The following is a 17,944-nucleotide window of genomic DNA, read 5'->3' as shown; positions in this document are numbered from 1 at the left end:
AAGAACCCGAAGAAATTGCCACTGTAAATATCTGAACGTTCCGATGTTTATTGCGTCCTTAAATAGCGTTCGCCTACTCGTGCTTCCGTTTCGGCTTTCCTCTTTTAAACAAGGACACTAATTTGTACAGCACCCAGACCACGGCGGCCAGCACTATCAACACGCCAGCCGCTACATCCAGCAGGGCGAAGCTAATCCACGGAAGATCCAAGCCGGCCGAGCGCAGCTGCGGCGCTCCCTTGTACCGTTCCACGTACTCGATCCAGTAGATCGCTTCGTCCAGCGCTGGCACCGGACGGTCACGGAAAATCTGCGAAACGCGCTCCATGTTGGCCCGGTACGACGGATTGTACAGCACTTCGTCCAGCGCCCAGCGGAACGATTCCTCCGTTATGTTGGGGAAGTACAGCTTCACCGCGTATCCGCCCAGGGTGGCTTTGTTCATGTTCAGGTGCTGATCGCAGTAGATCGGAATGCCGACCATCGGGACCGCACGGTGCACGCCTTCCTGTGTCCCCAGCAGGCCACCGTGGGTGATGAAAACCTTCACATTGGGATGGCCTAGGATGTCACTCTGGGGCAGCCAGCTGCGTACGAGCACGTTGGCCGGCAGATTCTTGATCCGCTCGTCCTCAAACTTCCACACAACGCGCTGCTTCATCCGAGCGAACACGCTCAGTATGACCGCCAGCTTCTCCGGCGGCAGATCGGCTGAACGCAGATTGGTGCCGAGACTGAAGTAGATTACACCGTCCGTCGCGTCATCGATGAACGTTTGCAGGCTGTCGGGCAGCCGTTTCGGTTCCTTGATGTGCAAACCACCGACTGGCACCAGACCGGGAACGCGGGCCCGTGTGGACGTCAGCGGGGCGTAGCTATTGAGCAGCACAACCGATACGCGCCGTTCGAGATCGGCCACCCGTGGCAGTGGTCCCGGCAGGAACGAGAAATACTTGGCCGCCATCGCTTCCTGGCGTGGCATATAGTACCACGATCGCAGGATCTGCTCGTAGGCGCTCACGAACGCATTGTAGGTGCGCTGGTAGAGTGTCATTCGATCGGTGAACGGCAGGAACTCGTGGGGAACGTGAGACCACGCGTTCATCAGCCCCATCATCGGGCCCATGTACTGACCGAAACCAAAGGTACCTAACCGTGCGCCGGAACGGGAAACGGGAGAATAAGCTACCGAGGGCATGTTGGGCCGGCGCTGACTTACCGATGGACACGATTGGCACGTTATACTTGTGCGCCAGCATCAAGTACGACTCCTGGTAGAACTGCTCGGCCAGCAGCAGATCGAAGCGGGTTTTATCGTTGCGAAGGAACTCCATCACGTTCGGGCGCGTAAACGCATACTCGGCCGTTTCCAGACCGAGCGGATACAGGAAGTTCATCAGCATCGCATGAGTGGAGATCTCCGTCAGATCGTACAGCGAGTCGACCTTAACCGACTTGGCCCAAAAATCGTAGATCGGTGCGATGACTATTTCCGTGTAGTTCGGGTGCTGTTCCTTGCGCGGATAGTTACAGATGACCGTCACTTCATGGCCACGTGCGAGCAGCTCCTCCAGAATAGCGCTGATCATCATCCAGTGGCTGCGGCCCGGAAATACGTTGACCGACAGTATTCGAGCGCCCTCCGATGGGCGTAACGCTGCACCGATGCACAACAGGGCGAAGATCCATCGGATTGAGTGCTGCCGTGAATGATATCATGAAAACGTAGAGAACAGGGATGCGTTACAAGTATCGAGGACAAATACAGATATCGTCGGGTCGCGGATACGAATGTTAACGATCAAAAAGTGCCAGTCATCGGCGTTGCGCGAGCAACTTTGTGAGGGTCGCCCATCGACACGTGCCGGGCGCCGAAGGCCACAGAAGGAGAGAGAGACAGAGGGAGAGATTAATGATGCTGACAAGGGCTAAATCGATGCCAAATCTAAGTCAGGGTTTCATATTTCACCAATTTCTATACGCACATAAATGGTTTTTTAATTTTCTGCGGTACACTTCAATTACCATCATCACGTATTGCGGGAGATTCGACGGGAGGACGGTGGTCAGCAAATGAGATGACGTAGAGCGGCACGCGAATCTTCAGACGGAGCGGCGACGAGCGCGAAAAGCACCTTCCACATCAAACCAACTCCACGGTTCGACTGACAACACTGACCGTGAGTGGGACAGCCACAACCGGCTCCTAACACGAGCCGGGACGGGTCAAGTGCAAATCGGTTAAGCTTACTATGCCACAGGCAGCCAGCTGCAAAACCTTATCTCACTGAAGCGCGTCGTACACGAGTATGTTGTGAGGTGTGCAGATTTGATAATAAAAATCACTGGCCTTAAAAAAAGGTGAATTCAAATGCATTTGACACAACCTACCTTCGCAGAATAAAGACGATGACGAGTCTCTTCGAGCCTGTGAAGAGAAACCATTCGTACCGGTTCGGACTATCCAAAGCGACGAAACAGCGGACCCAGAGTGGTTATGTTTTTGGTAACGATAGTATATATTATCCTCTTTCTATACAGATTTTTTCTTCACTTATATGTTTATAGACGGCACCCATCACTTTAACCGATAGCCCTTTATTCCCTTCACTAACCCATTGATCCTTTTCGTTCAGTGCAACCGATCCGATAGCCTAGCGCGGAGTTAAACCCTTCGTTCTGTTCTATTGCGTGTACCCCTACCAAGTGTTAAGGTCTGATTCTGTGGTGATAATTGCTACGTTTCGAGAGCATCAGTACTTTGCAGCGACACTACATGACGCGGTGGCGAAGGTCATCTATCGATTTCGGGGGATCTTCGATAGCCACCGGCCACTGACCACCAACACAGCACCGGGGAAAGGCGCCCGCTCTCTCTCGATTTTGCCATGATGTGATTCCATGATTTCCACAAAGGTCTAACACCGTTTTGAACGCTGATTTCACAGATGGAATACATTGAAACTGGTTTAAATTTGGTTGTATATTGCGAGTGTGCAAATGTGTGTATATTTATATGTTTTTTAATGCCCCATCAACAACACGGTTTCGGCAGGCGGTTGTGGACACGAGGGCGACAAGGGTACCGAAAGGCAACGACACGTGAATAGAGAGACACACAGATCGCGAACGAGTGTTCCAGGTTCTTCTAAGCTTGCAGCTTCCCTGCTGCGCCCGCCCGGATCACCTGTGGTTCTGCTTAAGTATTTACACCGACCGATGTTCTAACGATTTGATAGAATGCTTCTATGTTTGTTGTACATTCCATTCGACTGTGATTTGGTAGTTCTACGCACTATACACACTATCCTTGCGTGTGTCCTTTCTGTCGGTTTGTGGTAGCGAAATGATGTATTTGCGAGTATGCCCGGTGGAAAAATGCAAACTTTGGGTATTTTAAAAATAGTTAACGATCCGTACCAAGGGAGAGTTCCACTTTGCTACGTAACGTAACACAGATGTTTTTGTATAAAGTATCTATAAACGAAATCCCTATCCAGAAAGCGATAGCAAATCGTTCGGCAGAGAATATCACTGAAGGTGAGTAAGTTGATGCGGCTAACTAGTGATGATGATGATGATGATCGCGTGATCGCAGCAATGGCGATCACGCTAGAAACGAGAAACTAACAGTCATTTCGGTTCACTACCTATACGCACGTAGCGTACACCGTTCGCTTATATGTCTATTTCGTACACTGTGATTTATGAATTCTCCTGAAATGATTGGATGTCCACCCCCCGTGCCAATGGTTTCGTTAGTAGTAAGTTAATACCATCTATTGCTTTGCAGTGGCGTGACTGTCTTATTCGTTTTGTTAATTTTATTCCCAACAGTGGGATCCGGTAAACCAGCACAGCAGGATCGAACGAAAATAGCGAAATTGTCTTTCTTCTTTAAAGCCACCAGCCTGGGAATCTGGTTCCGCAGGCTTAACTTTCCTATCGCCGCTTATCTGTGTTTGTGAATCGATAGTATTGCTTTCTTATTAGTTTCCGTAGAACGGTTGAAGAGCGGCAAAACATTCGCTGGCTGACACACATAACAGATCAATAAAAACACGCGAATGACTTGCGAAAAGGTCCGAGCCTGCATCCGAGAGCCGCTCCATTGAGAGATTCGCCGACGGGGGCCAAAACCAGAAACAAGCACACGCGACTTTTTGTTGGCACACTATTATTGTGGAAGATATGTTGCCATGGCAACGCGTCATGCTCTTCCCTTCGTCTTCCCAATGTACACAACCGTGTACGACGACTCATTAGCAACGGTTCCACCACCAATGCGAACTCGGAGCTGAGACGGAGCGAGCCATTAGATCCTCCACAGCTGTTGACGGATTCCGCGTGGATGTGGCATTCAGATTGAACAAAACAAAAATGGGGCATGTCAAACGGCGACTAATCATACCAAACCCCTTTTCGTTACACCGCTCAAAGGTATTACTGATCAAACTGCGAGCGACGCATTACTCAGCCATTGTCACAGAGCCTAACCAAAGGGAGCTTCGTGTGATTTGCACGCCAATGAAGTGATGGAATTGAATGGCGACTATAAACCGAATGTCGAATAGGCCGTTAATATTGCTTCGGTGCGGTCCCTTCTTGCAAGCGACAATTAGAAAGTGCGGCGAATGGCGATTGGTAGAAAAACAGGGAGATAAACGATACTTCGATACACGATGAAAAAACAAAGAACGAAAACTGGTAAAACAAATAACGTAATTTAACAAAATAGCACTGAAGAAATATTTTTAAAAAACCCTACAAAGTAAACAAACTATCACAAAAATTTAGGATAAACACAAATGGACGACTTACAAAACAAGCAAAATACTTTCAATCCAAAGCAAGATCCCGCTTTGTCCCGTGAACCCCCAAAAAACCGACGTGTGCGTGGTCATAATACAAAAATCAAACTTCGGCTTAACCCGGCCCAGCGTGATCATGAACCGGGGGCTCAGTATATGGCCAATTTTATGTGCGAGAACCGGATGGTTGCAAGATCGCAGCATGGCGCAGACTTCTAAAAACACTAGCCACATGTACGCATGAAGGTCGGATGGTAGGTCGCATTTTAAATAGGTTTGGTGTTCCATTTCTCTAAACTGATAGCGAAGGAAAAATATACACGTAAAAATAGAAACATCAACACCGAATACTAGCGCCGGTACTAACTAGACTTGACTAACTTGTATGCTGCCGTGACTCTTCATGTCCATCACGGTGGTTTTAATGGTGTTGCTACCGTTGCTGTTGCTGTTGCTGTGTCCGAGGTGTCCACCGTGCTGCTGAAGCAGTTCGTTGCCCGAGTCGAACGATTCGCCAATGTTGTCGAGCGCCTGTTTCCCGAGCATGGTTCCACCGTTGGCGGTGCCGGCCGGGGTCAGGGTGGTCAGCACGGGAACGTCAGTGCCGTCCCCGTTCGCCGTCGTGCCGCAAGGATTGGCCCCCATCAGAATGCTACCGTTCGACAGCACGACCAGGGTGGCCGGTTGTCCACCAGTGATGCCGGACGCTTTAATTGAAACAAAAAGAAGCAAGCACGCCAAGGTGAGTAAAAATTATGACGTTGTCCAAATTGTGCCCATTGTTTGGGGCCCTTTCCAATCAATTATTGTCCGTCCCCGATACTTACCGCTTAGTTTTTCCTTAGAATTAATCTTCTTGGTTGTTGCCATCAGGGCTTTCGCTTCTTCGACCAGCGATGATCCGCTGACCACCGTTGCACCAGAGCCGACACCAGCGCCCACGGTAGCACCTGTTGCGCCACTGGAAAGCAGCATGGCAGGAATGGTACCACCGCCATCTTTCTCTTTGTCCCGCTCCTTTTCCTTGTCCTTGTCTTTATCCTTATCCTTTTCCTTTTCCGGTTTCAACTTCTTGAACCCAACCAGCACCTTATGGGTTTTGGAGTCCTTCGGTTTGCCCGGAGTCGACGCGACGCCCGCTTTCGTGCCACCGTCGGCGCCGCCCTCACTCTCTTCGTTGATGCTGCTCAGGTGCTGCAAGCCTCCGTTCTCCTCCTTGGTTGGACCCTGTATTGGAATATCATCTGCTCGATGCGCCGCGCACAGTGCAAAAGTAAACAAACATAGTATGAAACAATTAATTAAAGCCGGTCGGGGATGGTGTTCGGCACGGACGGACGAACATGTCGGGGGGGGGGGTAGAGCAAAGAAAGAAGCCATTTTCTCCCTGCAACAAGGAGATTGCCTTTAAGCACGGGAGACAAACAGCGGTTATCGTGCGAAAACGGAAGTATAGTGGAAACCAAACGAAACAGACGGTGGTTTCGGAAGAATGACATTAACAAACAAACGGACAACGGATGAGAACGAAATCGGGTATTGGACACGCGTGACACTGATCTGTCAAGCGATAACAATTCGGAGCATTCGATCGATCGATCGTCCTACAGATATCTCACCGTTTCAAGCCATCTCTTTTAGCATCTGTGTGCTCACGATCAATAAAGGCACATCAACGTAATACAAGCGTAAGCGCGAATGAATTGTGAAACAAAACGAACCGGAAGGAACCTAATCTGAAATGCGTATCCAAAACTAATGCCCATCGTGTCCCCAGCTGGGACATTATTGAAACTAATTTTTAGTCTCCTCAGGTCTTGCGTTGAAAACGTCGGGTATTGACACATCCTGGTCCGGCAAACGTTTGTGGCGACATTGGTGTCCCGGTGGAATGGCCTAACCAAAAAACAATGCAGCCAACATACACGCGCACGCACACAATAATTTACAATACCGGACATACAGGGAGTGTGCACGGACAAGCGTGTGCAGCATAAGTGCGTCCTGGCGCCATTGGAGCCGTGTGCAGGAGAGTGTGCATCGGAGAGTGTAATAGGTTGAAAGTTCGAGGTGCGATCTAAAAATACTCGTGTCTCGTCAATTACTGCTTCCACGGTGCACGGGGTCGCTTACGGGGACCCGGCAGCCCGGCGTTGACCGCGTCTCCCGCCGGTCTTTTGTATGAATGAAACACATAGTGCTTCTTCGGTACCGCGGTTCCCTGCCAGCGAACCGCGAATTGTGATTGAATTACAAAACGTAGTGCATTGGTGTGCGATCGTCAAACGAGCCATCCTGGAAGTGATCCAAAATACAAACTGTCCTTGCTCAAACAATAAATGTACGCAATGCAACGACGGGTGATGGGCGAGTGGTTGAAAGCGGATGACAAACTGTTGTTGCTCTTCGAACGATCAGCAAGTGAAACACGCAAAACATACGCGCGGGGCGCGCCAAGATAAGCCAGAGTTTGGTGGTGCCATTCAAATAGAGAGAGATACAGAGAGAAAGAAACGGTCACACAACGGAAGGCAGCAGCGATTGTGTGGAGCAAGTTGCGTTGCAAAAACTGCTGCAGCAGAAGCAATCGGTTAGCGACTGTGGTGGCCCCTGCTGGTGTTCCTTCATACCTTAATACCTTCTGGGAGCGCGTTTTGGCAGATTGCGGTGCACTTTGCCAACAACACGCTTTCTACAACACGATCGTACATTAGAGGTGGAACAGGAACCGGCAGAATCGGTGGATCGGTCAACGATGCGCTCTGGGCTACGATGTTGATATTGCATCGCTATTGCAGTCTATTGCTTAGGTTTCGTCGTGAATATGCTACTCTCGAGGCGTATAAATTTTAATTTCTAATCATCTGTTAGCAGCTCCGCTGCGTGCCGGTAAGGGACCACACAGCGTGTTTGATTCGTTGCTCCGTTCCTCCTCAGTACAGGCCGGGGATAGTGGACTGCTGTATGAGATGAATGGTTGCCGGTCGTCCGTTTACTATCAGCGCCGCCAGCTCGTCCGTGTCCGAGTCCTGGAGACTACTGTCCAGCTCTTCGTAGAGCCGAGCGCCGGCACTGGCGCGTGCTTCCGACCGGTTTATCGGTGATTGATTTTTACTTGACAAAAACTTCTTCCTCCGCAGCGACGCCGGTGAGACGCTGCTGCCCGAGTTGACGTCCTCGACTTTGCCCGTCCCGAGCAGTAGCTTGTGTTTGGGCGAATCGGCCGGACTCGAGTTGCGCGTCGATGCACCGGATCGTTTCGGCGAGTCGGCTTCCTCCTCGATGCTGGCTTGCTTCTGCCCGACCGTTCCACCACCCGAGCGTTCGGCCGCGGTAGTGGGCGCTCCGGTCAAGTTCGATTTCCAGCCCCAGTTTTTCCACTTCCGTGACGATTCCTTCTTTTTCGGCTCCGTGCGAGGGCTGCCGGTGTCGGGGTCCGTTGGATCCTGCAGGGCCGCCGTTCCGTTTGCCATAGGCACACCACCGCCACCACCACCAGCAGCTGCTACCGATCCACCGACCACTGCCGCTGTACCAGCGCCGCCGGCACAGCCGCCGTTGGCCGCCACGTCGGAATCGATCATCGCCAGCTTGCTCATCATCTCCTGTTGTGTCGACTGCAGGGCAGCGACAAACTCTACCTCCAGATCGTCTGTACCATTTTCAGCGGTTTCCATGCACCATAATCAAACGGCCCAAACGGCCGCGGAACGAGTTTTCGAGTTACGCACCAAGGTTGCGAGAGTTTTTGGTTTAACATTTGTTTTTTTTTTTATACATATGTTCATAGCAGAGAAAAGAGATTGAGAAAGAAAATTAGAGAGAGATAGAACGAAAAACAAAACGTGGGGAGTAAAATGGGGGGTATAGTTCATTCCGGGGGATGAAAGGATTTTTGTGCAGAAACACTGGAAGACCATCGTTATCATGAAGCTGCATGTTGTGTAAGTATGTGGAAACCTTGGTTGTTGTCAGTACATCCCAATGGCCCAACGGGCGCCGATCAAATCTAAGCAATCTACTGCACGAAAGTTCATTCAAGTTAGCAAATCGGTTTAAGTGGAAATGCGTTGTTAGTTACAGCACGACTGTAGAAAAATTAGAAATAATTAGAACGAGTGAAAACGATTGAGTAAAAATGAAAAAAATGCGATGACCAAACAATGGTGAATCCATTGTGACTCCGCGTATATGCTGAAGCAACACAGTCCATGTTTTCTAGATTACCAATGATGTGTTGAAATGGCCAGAGCGAGAAAAAGCGCACCCAACAGGAGGACCACAAAGCGGAAAAAGGCAACGGAAACAATTCACACTTCGAACGTAAGCGCATGCTTGAAGCAACTTCCACCGTTAGGCCCGTTTTCAGTGGTTCATTAAGGAGCGAATTGCGCGAATTGATCCAGAAATAAACGGCAAAGCAACTGGTTGAAACACGATGACTCTCGCCGTCAGGCGCCTTTCGCAAGGGGCACTAATTCACAAACTTTTTCAATTATAAGCAATTTCTTACACAACACCTATAGCCCACAGGCCCGGGTGGCATAGGCTGTCAAACGCAGAACCAACGGTGACACATATCCCACACTCTATCCCAATTATAATCCCAAGGGACAGGAAGGAAAACGAATCCGTAGGAAAATATTGAGTAACTTGTGCGTAATCCACCGTTTGCCGGGTTCTATTTTAATTGCTATTTTTAAACACAACAGCATGGCGTTCGTATATCCGTCGATGGTTGGGGTTCCTCCGGGCTTCAACACCTACAGCCTACCTGTGGATCATTGACAGCAACATGTAACAAAATGTGTTCGAAGGATCACCCAAACCACGCTTACACGCTGGAAAGGATAACAGACGTAACCAGCACACGGCAACCAACAAGCGGCCATTACATCCTCCACATTTTTGGAGAGCTGTGGCTCATTATCGTCAGCCGCCAGGACCCTCTGGGCACTGGTCATCGTCTCTCAAGCCGGTTCCGGCCACGCAATGATTAAAATTCATCGCACACGTAATCATTCCGAGAGACCGGAACGGAAAATCATGCTCACTCTCCTCGCCAATGAGCCGTGTGCTCACAGTCACGCCGATTATGAAGAGACAATGAAGACTGCCACAACATGCCGATACGCCCCCCGGGGAACGATGGAGGCAGTCGCAGACGGGCAGAAGGCGTGTCACGTTTTGCTGCACGCACAGTCGAATGTGACGGAAATAAGTATTAATCTCCTGTGGGCTCTGCCGGTAGATAAATCTCTTCGGATGCTTTAATGCAACTTAATTGGCTCCACCGGGCTCGACTCGGAAACACCAAAACCTCTCCCTTGCGTGTTTGTATCTCGTAGGGCCTCTGATGCAAGTGGCTTACGGCAAGGCAAGGCAGAACCGAACTTGTAAACATGCTGAAGCATCACTTGGAGAGTGATCCGGCCGAGATTGGGTGTGCCCCATTTAATGATTCTGTTTGATTGATTTCTCGATTGTAGATATCAATTTTATTACGAGAGCATTCGAATTGAGCAGCACGATGTCTGCCATCGACCCAGGAAACACACAGGACCAATCGGAAGTGAAAATGTTGTTGTGTAGGACACCTGGACCATACAGATTCAGCTGGGTCCAAAATGGTTCCAAAATCCATTCCATCTACCGCCACACACAATAGATGTTACACAAACACCGAAAACAGTCAGGAAAACACCTAAGGTACGTCAAATGCTAAAAGGGGGGCCCAAGTAAAATGTAAGAAAAACTGATTCACAACATGGGAGTTTTCTCGGGAATTCTTTAAACACAGGACCACAACACGATCTGTACAAACGAAGGGCACATCGAAAAAGAGACAGAGAGAGAGAGAGAAGGACAGACACAGAGCGAGAGGAGGTAGACACACACCAAACTTACTTGCAGCGCAGAGATCAGTGGCGATCGCAATCGGTTCAGATTTGAGTTCCGGATTAACTTTCGTACGAACACTAACATTTTCGTTAAAAGGCACAGCAGTTCGGGGCGCATTGATTGGTGTCCTTGCGACAGCTCACCTTTCTCAAACGCCCAACGAACCTAGGTAAAGCGACGCCGCTCGCACTTTGCGAAGGAGAAAGAAACAGAGAAATATTCAAACCCGCTGTCTGCGTATGATATTTTACACGGTAAAGGGCCGTACTAAGGACCTGTGACATGCCAGAAAGTTTCGAAAGGCTTCAACTCATCAGCGTAACGCGTGATTCGCTATTTCTCGACCCTCGGATGATCGACCATTTCGGCGTGCAGCACTACGATACTACGATTTTCCACCTCCTGCCCCAGTGTGTGACCTACGAAAGAGAGTCTGCCTGTGTCGGTTCCTCTGGCGAGAACCCAGTCCCGAACGGAAACAGAAGAAATTAGCATACTCGTGTCACAGCAAACGGTGGAACGCAACCCGAACGATGCAAAACAGCTCCACTGAACCGTTTAGGGATCGCCCAACGTGCCCTATAACCTTTCGCGGTCGTCGGATAGCAAAATTACCAAACCATTCGCCCGCACCGGACGGCCTTCAGCGTAGCAAAAATCAAAGATACGCCACCCCGTATCGTAGTAAAAAACGGAAGGAAAAACTTCAATCACGAAGCTAATGAAACGCCCCTTCACGCACGTATCTGTTACGGCTTTAATTAGCCACGACCTTTCGCTGTTACGTTGTTGGCCTTTTGCCTCAACAAATACCATCCCAAAAGCGCGCGGGTAGTAAAATCTGGTACCATCAAGAACCGACTCTATCGGTAGCACGAGAGAAAAACGCCGAGATGTATTAAAGAGAAACAGCCCAAAAGACCCGAGAGCGACAATTGTTGCTTCCACTCGAAGGACATGGACGCTCCCGGGCGGATTAGTGGGTAAAAGGATATTCAACCCACATGTTCTGGCTCCATCGAGTTCTCGGTTCATTTGGCACCGGGCCGTGCTAGGTTAGTCACCGGTATAACCTACACTGTGCTACCCACATACGGGATGGTGTGATCCGGGATGATGTTTGCTATTTGATCAAGCACGGCCCAATTAATGACGGAGCGATTGAATGGCTTATGGGACTGACTGACCTGGCACTGATCACGAATGCGAACCGATCGCGCGATATTCCGATTGGAACAGATTATACAAACATAATTGAAGCATTAAAAGGAATGGCGTGACCCTGTTGATAAGAAAATTGGTCGGTTTTGTGTTTGAACATCAGATTGGGCGCGACATTAAACGGCGTAATTATGGGACCCAAATCACTGTGAGACACCACCGTGGGGACGTTAGTCCAAAAACATCGGCAAAATTAGGGGTGCGCACGAGAAGTAAGAAATAACAAAATATGTTTAGAAAGGTTATAAGGGCAATAACGAATGAAATCGAACGAAGCAACAAGCAAACCACAGGAAAGAGGGAAGAAACATAAATTCTCGATTCCTCGACGAGCGCTAGTAACAAATGGGCGGAACACAGATGTGGCATTTACGTAAAGGATCACCACAGCGACATGGCACGAACGTAAAACACAACGAAAGCAATAGAAAGCTGGTCGCTTGGGCCACTCTTTTCGACCCAAGACACAGCCTAGAACTAGGATACTTCCGGTGGACACGCTCGGCAGTAGTGTCTGCATATTAATAACTCAACCAGCGCCAAAGGGAAGATGTCGAGAGTGAGAGAGACAGAGAGAGCCATAAAGGTGAGCAAGGATTTCAATTATTGTCCCCTCGCACCAAACCGATTGGCGGGGGTAAAACCGAAGGCGAGTCCGGGGGCCACACGTACCTGGCAACTTCTTAGTCCGGAAGGATGCGTTCGTGATCATCGACTTGGACACGGTGACCGTCGTGGTGGCGGGCGTCAGTGCGACACTAATACCCATCGGCCCGTCGCTTGGTTGTCCTGCGGAGAGCACAAAACGAAACCGCAATCGAGTGGTGTAAAACTAATAGTCAACAAGCAACATGCACAATGGTTTCAGCCACCTACCGGAAGGATTCGCGTGCAGCGAGTTTCGTATCGCGTTCGTTACCAGTATAACCTCGGGAAGCATTTCGTAGCACGCGCGGCTGTGCAGATCCGTCACCGCCTCCATGGCGGCCGACGCAAACTCGTTGAACATCGCGAAGTAGTTGGCGTGCGCCAGCTCCACCAGGAACTGGGCGTTGATCGCGATCCGGGGCGGGGGCCTGACCACGTGCGAGGGCGCGGCCATCGCCAGCGGTTGCTGGGGCGAGATCGGGTCGCTCCCGTAGGACGAGCGGTGCATGTGGCCGCCCGGCAGCTTCGGGAAGCCCTGGTTCACCAGCAGCGAGGTGGTCTTGCAGAGGTGGTACAAAGCTGGCTTATGGATCTGGCTGAGTTGCTGGTTGTACGTAAACAGCAATGCAGTCATCACCTTAAGCCGGTTCTGCGCGTTTATGGACTCTATCGACGGCAGTGGGCCCCAGTTGATGTCCTTGTTGCTGTTTTCCTCCCACCGCCGCAGATCGCTGGGTTGTAAGCTTTTTTCCTACAGAACACAATACACAGCAGTGAGTGCCGATATTCTGGCTCACGGAACCGAGAGAGCTACCAACAATTTAAGTGGCTCGAAAACGTGTTCCTCAAACTCGCTACCATCGCTGCGGGATGATTTCGTAACGTACCTCATGGTAAACGGATGCTTGCGCCAGCACCGGCATGCGAAAGGAAACCACCTTGGGGCTGCCATCGTCCGAGCTGACCTCGATGTTGTAGATGCAGATCAGGAGCGTTTCGATCGACCGGCAGCCCTTCTTATCACCGAGCGCCACCGAGTTGAGATAGAGATAAATCAACATCGGCACAAACTGTAGCGTAAACCGGCGCAGTTCCACCTCGTTCGAGCGGTAGAAGTTGCACAGCTGGGTGCAGATCGGATGAATAAGCTGTGGAGGGACGGGAGAAAACAAAAAAACAATGGCGGTGAAAGGCTAAGACTAAGAGACCAACCGAAAGCCGGATAAGCGGAACGCTGCTTACGTCCTTGTACTTGGTGCGCTCGTTCAGGATGCTGTAGAGCGCCTTCGCGATTTCGAAATCATTCTCGTGCTGGGCCGCGAACGTTCGCAGTTCCGATTCCTGCAATGCACCGTAGTCGGATATCCAGTCCGCAATGATCGCTTCCGCCATCGCACCGACTAACGGGGTTCCGACTGAAGGGGCAAATGCTAGTGTGCTACGTCCTTGGGCACACCGGCCGGCGACCTTCGGACATTGGCAAGAGGGGGGTTGGTGTTCCGGTGGTTTACGTCGAATCGGGTTTAAGTTAGGCGAGTGTGTCTAATAGCCGTGTCGCCGCCGACAGACATCAAAAAGAAGAACTGAAATTAGGAAAAGTAAATCAAAACGTCGTGAATTTTCGGTGTCCAAAAAACGGAGAATTTGCTCAACGTAAACGGTACAATTTACGGTAAACAGCCGGTTGTCGCGCGGGTTAATCGTCTGTACTTTTTGCCACTTTGCGCGCTTGAATGTCCATCGCCACTAACGGGAGTACGCCACCGCCAAATAGGCCCGATAACGAACGCGAAACACCATTAAGGCCTTTTCTGCTCCGCTTTTTCTGTTTGGTGCCTTTAATCTTCTTACTCATTTTACGATAATAGCTTCACCGGCTCAGTGATAAAGCGGTCCGGCGATGTAGTGTACCGCGGCCCCTTCTTGTTTCGCTCGTTAGTGACCTGAGTTTCGTTCGTCTACCTGAGCGCTGCTAATGAAATATGTTTCCCAATGTGTCCGGAGAAAAACATTCAATCACCGTTCTTCGTCCGGGACTTACGGGAGCCAATCTCTCGCGCTCTGTGGCAGGGTTACGTTATGTGGCCCTTCGACACCCCCGACGGCCAGCTCCTTCAGTGCCAACTTTAACCGAACGTGATTAATCGAAACGGGGAAACGTGCAAAGTGTACGACGGGACGGAATGGCATTATCAGACATCGATTTCGGTCCACTCATGTGCGTCGCCGTTCCTTTATCGGATCTAATGATGAACCCTTCGACGAGTATTGTTAAATCGGCGGGACCGGGAGCCTGAGCATTGTTTGCCTTTATGTTCCGGACAATGGTTCCCTTGTACGGAATGCCGAGGTCCCGAGCACAGGGTTTCCTTACTCTGAACCATCACCCTTTTTGGGGTGAACAGTCTTAAAACGATCAAAATTCAATCATACCCAGCACCTGCGTTCTCTCTCTCTCTTTTCGGTTAACCTAAAACGATTTTAATTGCTATTTGAATATACAACAAATGATACTTTTTGATGTACGAATTCTTCATTGACCCGGTTAACCCGGCGGGGCGGGGTGCGATAACTTTTAATTATATGTCCCCGGCAGAACGGGTCGAACCAGTTACCTCAATTAAACTGGGGAACCAAATACCGCAATTAATACCTTCGTCATACCGCTGTGTGGAGGGCCAAAACTGTGCCACGGTGACGCGGCTTTTATCATCTTTCACCGTGGATTACGCCACCATACGGACAGCGATTTGAGAAATAATAAATAAGGACACGGCGGCACCGTGGGCCACCACATCTTCGTAACATCTTGCACGGTACCGAACTTCTAGAAGTAAACCAGCGAACCCTCCCCGTTTTGCCCTCTTATCGTGCGGATACAAACGCAATCATCGCGGCCCGAAACGACCCAACTCATGGGCAGGATTGGAGGTTGATAACTTTTGCGACCGGACTTCTGACGGAGACAAACCTGTGTGAAGGTGCCGCCTCCGGGTCACTTAATGGCCGGCTCTTACGCCGTGCCCACCAACCTTTTATCGGGCGTATGGGTTTATCAAAACAAAAAAACGAAGTTAAATAACCCAACTCTATCAAGAGCATCACCAGAGATTGTCATCTTCCGGAGGACATTTAATTATGGGTTAAACGGATAAAACAAGATGGTGGAGTTCCAGTGCCATTTTCGTAGGATCTTTAAACGAGTTTCCGCAATGACCAGCGCTATTGCAAAGTTACAGTTCCGGGTGAAGAGAGCGCCAAAAAGTACGACCCTTTAATACCACCGCAAAACCGCTTTGATGGGAAACGAAATTATCCCGATTGGCCAGATGGGGGCCGCTCGATTTGAAGGCATTTATAAATTAATCTCGATCGTGCGAATCATCGACTTTTGCCAACGAAATTGACGTCGTCGTCGGCAGGTCGTCACGTGTTGCCACTCTCTGGCGGGATCTGGTGGGATTTACTGTCGATGATCCAATTAAGCACCGGCGGGGTTTACTGTGACGGACGACTCTGCCAGGTGCTGATTGATTTCGTGTCACCGAAATCGTGATGCCCACAGTAATGCTTCAAAAAGGTTGAAAAATCGGTACAAAGCGTTTTCGCAGTATGCTTCACGCTCATGACCCCGAACAAATATAAACTTTGCAAATAAAAACATGGATCATTTCAAAGTGGCCATAAATGTAAACGATTTGTTCCTCCTGATGACGCAACCCGCCGCCGTCAACAAGTGGGTTTATGCAATCGAAACACTGGCGTGCTGGCCCCCCGGAATCATGACCTCGATGACAGGCGGACGTCGGCGGGCAGTTGGAACTTTAGGAAAAGTCCCAAACCGCAGTCCGTTCCGTGTGTTATCCTCCGTAATTAATATCGTTTGCCTTACGCAGCTCCCACGTGGGGTTGGCCTTAGGCTAATCATTGCACAAAGCAACTGTTTGTGTTCCTAATCGTTTTGCAAAATGAAAATCGCCCCACTCTTATGTGTGCCTCCGAGTTGGGCCGCACCGGTGCAAAGGGTCTTACTTAATCAAATCGATAGTGGAGCGTGGTACGATTCTCGCTTCTAGCTTCCATTTACGGGTGAAATGGTGCATTCAGGTTCGGTGCATCGCTGATAGGAGCGGGGCAGGAATGCAAGTTGCAGAATGCACACGATACCACCACGGTGACCTTTGGTGTAGGGAGTGTTCCCATGCGCCCGCTAATAGCATAAAGCAGACATGAGGAATGGCCACACAATTGGTTCAGCGAACGATTGAGGTCAAGGTCCTGCGAGTCTGCCGCCCGCCGTCAGTGCTGCGTATTCTAGCCCACCCACGTGAGGGCCCGGCTATCCAGGACGTTGGCACCATGTGGGCGTCCGGAAGGAGGGTCCTGGAAGGCGCAACGTAAGCAATAACGCACCCGCGGCCAATGGTGCGTGTTAACGGGTGGTGCTGTATTTGGTTGCCCTATTGCAGCTGATACGTGAAGGCGATGCTTCTTTTACACGCTTATCTCTTCTTCCGACGGGGGCACGTACACAGAACTGCAAACCTCTCACTTGTTATCACTACTATCAAGCGCACTCAGCAGCCACTTCGCATTTCTCCAGCGAATTCTCGTTTTCGGTTAGCAAAGTAAGCACCATGACTTCATCATCACAGGAGGCTGTGAGGTCGCGAGTGATATCATCCGGTACACTTTCCACAATGATTCATCCTTGTTCCCATCCCCGCCCGCCATGGAGGACACGGAGCAATCGTCACGAAAGCCGCCCGCAAAGACACAATCGCACGAAACTTGCCAATCATTGGACCCTCGTTGTGGCTTTTGAGAGACGTTTCCCACCATCGCCGATGCCGTACAAGGAAAACTCGGCTGTTTGTGGATATGTCATGTAACCACACACGAATCCGACCTCCACGAGGCGCTTATCACATTATCCTCGCTCGTATCAAGCACACTTGGCCGAGGCCACTAACTGCGCGGGCAAATAACAGCACACCGATTAATTACCTTTGACGCAAATTTACATCACTCGGACACCCCGTTCACGGCACTGCCTGCTGTGCGACCTGTAAAGGCTCCGAGCTCACTTTTGCACCGTCAACGAAGCAACACGCGGGGCATTAGAACAAACGGGAATGTCCTGCCGATGATATCACCCACCGCGCGACCAGGACGATTATTGGCGAAAAATCGAAACGGGAACGGCACCGTTCGCACCGCGATGCTCCTTCGGGCTCGTAGTCAACGTCTTCCGCGACCTGCTCTGCACAATGCTGTCAATTTGCGTGCGATTGTGTGCCTGGCTGACGTTTGTCATCGCACGAACGACGTTCCCAAAGGGGCCTACCGACAACGGGTGCGGC

At 50.3% G+C, this 17,944-nt stretch overlaps 2 protein-coding genes across 3 annotated transcripts; both read right to left on the bottom strand.

The window, feature by feature from the left end:
• Positions 1-34: 34 nt before the first annotated feature.
• Positions 35-2,158, bottom strand: LOC131215847 (UDP-glycosyltransferase UGT5-like). Its single transcript, XM_058210247.1, has 3 exons — positions 2,026-2,158; positions 1,220-1,700; positions 35-1,149 (listed from the first exon to the last, which is right to left on the bottom strand). Exons 1-3 carry the CDS (start codon positions 2,029-2,031, stop codon positions 74-76), a joined length of 1,563 nt encoding a protein of 520 aa, XP_058066230.1. The 5' UTR covers positions 2,032-2,158; the 3' UTR covers positions 35-73.
• A 354-nt stretch (positions 2,159-2,512) lies between these two features.
• Positions 2,513-17,724, bottom strand: LOC131206640 (hyccin). 2 transcript variants are annotated; one of them, XM_058199326.1, is made up of 9 exons: positions 17,589-17,724; positions 13,824-14,164; positions 13,469-13,729; positions 12,810-13,332; positions 12,606-12,722; positions 8,351-8,463; positions 7,756-8,257; positions 5,639-6,055; positions 2,513-5,518 (listed from the first exon to the last, which is right to left on the bottom strand). In XM_058199326.1, exons 2-9 carry the CDS (start codon positions 13,971-13,973, stop codon positions 5,178-5,180), a joined length of 2,424 nt encoding a protein of 807 aa, XP_058055309.1. In that variant the 5' UTR covers positions 13,974-14,164; positions 17,589-17,724; the 3' UTR covers positions 2,513-5,177. The 2 variants fall into 2 exon arrangements, with proteins under 2 accessions (XP_058055309.1, XP_058055386.1); XM_058199403.1 differs by lacking the exons at positions 7,756-8,257; positions 8,351-8,463.
• Positions 17,725-17,944: the final 220 nt, after the last annotated feature.

The sequence above is a fragment of the Anopheles bellator genome, chromosome 1, assembly GCF_943735745.2.
Source record: "Anopheles bellator chromosome 1, idAnoBellAS_SP24_06.2, whole genome shotgun sequence".
Classification (NCBI taxonomy): domain Eukaryota; kingdom Metazoa; phylum Arthropoda; class Insecta; order Diptera; family Culicidae; genus Anopheles; species Anopheles bellator.
The sequence above is the reverse complement of the archived record's forward strand: the minus strand, read 5'-3'. Positions and strand labels throughout refer to the sequence as shown.